This window comes from Leptopilina boulardi, unplaced genomic scaffold (assembly GCF_019393585.1).
Source record: "Leptopilina boulardi isolate dan_hultmark-lab unplaced genomic scaffold, ZJU_Lbou_2.1 LbouV2_371, whole genome shotgun sequence".
NCBI classification, from domain to species: Eukaryota; Metazoa; Arthropoda; class Insecta; order Hymenoptera; family Figitidae; genus Leptopilina; species Leptopilina boulardi.
Genome location: NW_026137942.1, coordinates 314,755 through 320,840, shown reverse-complemented (window position 1 = coordinate 320,840; position 6,086 = coordinate 314,755). Strand labels below are relative to the sequence as shown.

Sequence of the window (6,086 nt, the reverse complement as noted above, 5' to 3'; positions counted from 1 at the left end):
TTATTGAGAAAATGGATTTTTTTATTCAAAAATTCAAAAAAAAATTATTTAAAAAAAGAAAAATGAGAAAGATTAATTTTGACACAAAAAAAACTTTTTCTCATTAAAAAAATTTTTGTTCGTTATAAAATTTTTTTTTTATATTTGTACAAATCAAAAAAGTTGTTTTAATAAATTGATCTATTTTTTTAAAACTTATATATTCACTTACACATTTGATACTCAAGAGCTTAATTTTAGAAATTCATTCACAAAGTCATCCTTAACGCCATCTAGGGTTTAACGCGCGTATCACAGCTGCCGCTGATGGTAATATATATGGTAATTCAACAACTGTATGCCCTGTACACGTAAACACTTATTATTAATTAATTATATCTTAATTCATTATTATTATTGCATAAATAAGCACTCTAAATGTATATTAACCATTCCTAATAGTTATTTACTACATATTTCGTCGATTAACGATAAAATTTCACAATGAACCGAAACGTAACCGAATCGTCACCCAATTCGGTTACAACTCGGTTTTCCCAATCCGCCAGGGTAGATGTAAAATGCAAGAAAGAAAAGTTGAAAGCTGACATGTGAGTTTAGACACAAATATAATATTAAAGTAAAAATTAGTTACTTACCAAATGAAAAATTAAATATGTCCCTTAAATATGTCCACCCCTCCTTGAAGAAAAAAACTATAACACTGATTATAATTATAAATTGCGAGCACGATCACGCTTACAGTCAACCGGCGACGGCAAACAAACCGGAAATAGGTCCCTCGTGTTAGCCTAAACCACTGGTTGCATAATACTTTCTTTTTTCGCCACTAAGCGCTGTCATTCATCAAAGTTTAATAGATTCTATTATTATCGACCGTAATAATAGAAATATAATTTTAATTAATAATGTTGAGTTTTAGTATTAACATTATTAACTGATTATTAATTACTTATAAAATAAATAATTAAAATTAAATTTAAAAATAATTAATTAGTAAAAATTATTGTATAACAATGAAAAATGGAATTAATAACTTGTTACAAATATTTTGTTACACAATACTTTGGTATAGTATTAACGTTTTTTATAACTTAACATTTATTACATATTTAGGTGTTTCTAGTTTAATTATAAATTTTTGCTAAATTAATATGTAATTAAAATAAAAATATAGTAGAAACAATTGATAAGGAAATATTAAGCACTGACATCTATAATGTAATACGCGCGGCAATCTATTATATGTGAGTGATGATCGGTAAAATAGTATTTCACTTTACATCAAATCATCCAAATGTAATATAACATTAATATTATCGTTATTAAACACAAAATATTATGAAAAAACAAGCCAGTAAATACTATAAACATTAATTAAATAATATCTTTTTTTTTTTTTTTTTTTTTTTTTTTAGGGACTATTGGGAAAATCTGTATACAGATACCTTGGCTTCCGCATGCCAAGGTTATGTGGGGTTGGTAAAAAAAAAAGGAGAACAATAAACAAAAATAAGCTGGCGAACTACTACCAGCCCCGACCCACTAAAACCCGTCACCCCTTCTTGGGAGCCCTTTGATCCACCCTCGGTACTGTCGTGAAGACTTTTGCCTTCGAGGGTGGCGCTCCAACTCTGTCGCAAAAGCGACTTCGTCCATTCCTGCGGACATCCTGCGTTATGAATTTAAAATAATTCTAAAATCAATGTCAAGCGGAATCAACAGCACACCAGAAAAGAAAACAATAAAAAGTCAATAAATAAAAAAAATAAAAGTAAATTAAACAAAGTCAAAGATAAAATTGTAAAAAGACAGATGAACAAACAAAATATAACATAAAAGTGTAAAAAGACTAAAATAAATAAATAAATAAACAGAAAATTGTAAAAAGACAATAAAAGACAAAATAAATAAATAAATAAACAGAAAATTGTAAAAAGACAATAAAAGGACAAAATAAATAATAAAATGAACAAATAAATAAATAAAAACTGCATACTGTCAATTTTCGCCTATCTGCGGCCATCGAGATCCTTTCTCATCATAACAGAGATGATAAAGGTCTCGATGAGCCGCCAGTTTTCCTGGGAATGGATCATCAGCGCTACCATGTTCTCCGGTGTAACTGTAGCGTTTACACCGGTGAACATGGCCTGCCTCTCCAAGTCCCATCGACTGCAGGCGAAGAGGGTGTGCTCTGCGTTGTCCACAGGGAACTGGCAGTAAGCACACGCCTCACTCTCTTTCTTCTTAAAGCGCTGCAGGTACGAATTGAAACATCCGTGACCTGTCAGCGCTTGTGTCAAGTAGTAGGAGACCTCTCCATGGTTCCTACTTAACCATGTGGCGAGTGTCGGTATAAGGCGATAAGTCCATCGACCTTTTACCTCCCCGTCCCATCTCTGTTGCCATTTTTCGACGAGCCTGCGCCTCGCTTCAAAGCGGATGCGGTCCTTGCTGGGTCGATCTTCCTCTTCAGAGGAATTCGCCTCTTTGAGAAGCAGGATAATTTCCTCCCTCTCAAGCGCCAAAAGATCTGCTGGCGGGACACTTGCAAGGACCTGCACAGCGCTCGTAGATACTGTCCGATAAGCAGAGGCAATACGTGAAGTAATGCATCTCTGCGCGGACAGCATCTTTTTACAGATGGTTGAACATCTGTTTGTTCTCAGGGAGGGGGCCCACGCTGGCGCTGCGTAAAGCAGCTTAGCGTGGGCGACACTCGCCACCAGTCTCCTTTTCTTTTCACGGGGGCCACCAACATTTGGCATCACCCGTGCTAAGTTAGCCGCACATTCGATCGCCTTGTTCGACGCCGTATCCATGTGGTGATGGAAGTTTAACCTTCCATCCAATTCCACACCAAGGTACTTTATCTGTCTCCTCCACTTGACCTCGAATTCGTCTATCACGATTCGTGGGGATTTATAACCACGTCTGTCTGTGACCAGCAATGCTTCGGTCTTTTCCAGGGCCATTTGAAGACCTCTGGTTTCCAGCCAGCATTTTGCTAGCCGCAGACATTCGTTCACCAATGTCCCCAGAGCTTCCGCCGAGTCGGCAGCGCACACGATCAACGCGTCGTCCGCAAAGCCGACGATCACCGCACCTTCGGGTAGGTCCATTCTCAGGAAGTCATCGTAAGATACATTCCATAAAAATGGTCCTACCCTCGAGCCTTGAGGGGCCCCACGCTGCATCTCTTCCTTGAGAATGCAGGTGTCTCCCTCGTAAATAACCCACCTGTCGCTTAGATAATTATCCATTATCCGCAACAGGTAGGGCGGTATACCCTTCTGTATCATCGACTCGATGAGATCTTCCCATCTCGCGGAATTGAACGCGTTCCGTATGTCGATTGCTACCAACGCGCAGAAGCTCTTCTTTTTATCTGGGCCCAATTTGTTTTTCCCTTCTCTGGCGAGGTCCACAACTGCCTTTATGGCATCAACTGTGGACCGACCTTTGCGGAATCCAAATTGGTTATTGGATAGACTATTCTCTCCGGTCAAGTGAGATTGCATTCTCTGCAGAACCATGTCCTCTAGAAGTTTGCCCATCGTATCCAACAGGCATATAGGCCTGTAGGATGTGACCTTATCTAGAGGTTTGTCTCCCTTTCTTAGGAGGACCAGCCTTTGCCTCTTCCAGTCTGGAAAGACCTCTCCTCTCTCTAGGCAGCGATTGAAGATGTCCAGCAAAATCTGGGGGAAGCAACAATCACCTCTTTTAGGATCTTGTTGCTTATCCCATCGATTCCAGGCGCCTTGCCTGTCTTCAATCTTCTACCTGCTGATTCCAATTCTTCAAGAGTAAAGAGTTCTTCCTCTGTGACTACGCAAGAACTCCAGTCCTTCCTAAGCCACGGCTCTGCAGGAGGAAACAGGGCTTTTATTACCTTTCTGACCCAATCGGGATTGTCCAGGCCGGGGGTCTTTTGCCTCGTTACTAATTTCTTAGTAACGATTTTAAAAGCCAGACCCCATGGGTCCTTCTCGACGTCCTCGATTAGGTCCTTCCAGCTACGGCGTCGCGACGCGCGGATCTCTTTGCTGAGGTTCTTTTTGGCCTCCTTGTATGCTTCCTTGAGCAAGGGATCTCCCTTAGATCGGGTATATGTCCTTCTTGCTCTGAAACATGCCTTTCGCAAGGAGGCCAACCTTTCTGACCACCAGTGCAAGGATCTCTTCTTGGGGAATGTGCCGTTGCGACGCGGCATTGACGCATCGCAGGCGGTGACGATTATATTTCTCACCGCCCGCACTTCCCCATCAAGACTGTTCGGCCTCCTTACCCAGCCCAACTCTTGAATTAAGCGGGCTTCTAGAAGGGACTGGCCGAACTTCTCCTTGTCGAGTCTCTTAGTGTTCCACGAGGGGCTTTTTCGACTAGGAGCTTCCTGTCTTCTGCCTCCTCGTGTGTCTCCCACTGAGACTGAGAACTCGATGTACTGGTGATCACTTGCGGTGTATTCCTCAGAGACCCGCCAGTCGCTTATGCGGCTAATCAAATGAGACGATGCGATCGTCAAATCTATGATTGATCCGATCGTGTCTCTTCTGAAAGTCCACGACTTTCCTTGATTGACAACTATTAAATTGTTCCTGGAGACCATTTCTGCAATCATTATACCTCTTTTATCGAGCCTAGTCTCTCCCCACTCTGGAGACTTTGCATTAAAGTCTCCTGTGACGAGGACATCCAGCCTGGATTCCCTAAGGCTCGATTCTAGGTTATCAATGTCTGCTTCGAAGTCCGACAGTGGATCGTTCGGAGAGAAATAGCAGCTATACATTCGTATTTCCGCCACCTCAACCCAAACAAATCCACTGTTCGTCTCCAGGAACCTGTCAATCCTTAATGCAGGATTGCACACCTGCACAGCTGCCCTGCCAGACCTATCCTGGTACCAAGGAGCGAGATCGTTCTTTCTATGCTGCTCACTGCAGAACAGAACATCCACTCCCTGTTCCCTTGCTGTCTGCATTAGAAGGGACTGTGCGTCCCTACAGGTATGCAAATTGACCTGCAGAAACTTTAAGGGTTTGCCCTTTTAAGCTTCTGCAGCTCTTCCTTGTAAACGGGACGCGATGTTTTTCCGGCAACATGATCTGTGTCTACCTTGCCTAAGTCTGAGCATGTTAAGCACTTCGGTTTCTTAACTTCGCACTTTTTAGCGAAGTGACCCTCTCCGCCGCATCTCCGACAGTTTTTAGTTCTGTCGGGGCCTTTGCAGGATCGGGTCACGTGTCCATAAACCATGCACTTTTGGCACCTAGCCACTTCTACATGCTCCCTAATTGGGGCATTAATCCATCCAATGTGGATTTTGCCCAACTTAAGCAAGGTATATCAATCCGCGTCAGGAAGACGGATTAATGCTGCCATTACTCCACCAAAGCGTGGCAAAAGTCGACACTCAATGTCCAGGTCGGACTTTCCCAACTTGCCCCTCAAGGCCGAAACCACATCATCCTCGGTGGTGGTTTCATCGAGATCTCTGATCTCGATGGTCTTTTTATTTACCAGGGCCCTAACCTCGGCTTTGTCAGACAGAGCCGAGGTAAGTGCCCGGGCGAACTTTGAGGTCTCTCCTCCTTTCTTGACCACAACGAGGACTTCGTTGTTGAGGGTCCTTCTTACTTTTAAAACCTCGGTACCGATTTCTTCCGGTTTAACCGAGGTTTTCATGACTTTCAGGATTTCGGCGTAAGAATCTTTATCTCTCGCCGAAATCCTGACTGCCTCCGTGTTCCTGGGCCTTGAAGAGCGCTTCGGGGCCTCTGCTCTTTTTTGGGCCTTCTTTTTCCGAGCCCTCTTCTTTTTATTAACGGCAAGAACAAAGCCATCGCCGTCTTTTTTCACGCCTACCCTATCGGCCACTTCAGCACGCGAAACAACACTTTCTTGCACCTGAGAGATAAGGGTTTTGTCAGGAGCATCGCTGCTCTTGACCCTCTTCTCTCTAGGCGTCGAAGTCTGCTGCCTTGCATCCGGGCTTCCGCCCTCCCGATGTCGCTTTCTAGCTTCACTAAGAGGGTGCTGAAGGTTAGAAGACTTCATTGTCAGCAAAGATGTTTTGACGT

At 42.7% G+C, this 6,086-nt stretch overlaps 1 protein-coding gene across 1 annotated transcript; it reads right to left on the bottom strand.

The window, feature by feature from the left end:
* Positions 1-3,673: 3,673 nt before the first annotated feature.
* On the bottom strand, positions 3,674-4,987 carry LOC127287523 (uncharacterized). Its single transcript, XM_051314515.1, has one exon. The coding sequence runs from the start codon at positions 4,985-4,987 to the stop codon at positions 3,674-3,676; it is 1,314 nt and encodes a 437-aa protein (XP_051170472.1).
* Between the last annotated feature and the right edge of the window lie 1,099 nt (positions 4,988-6,086).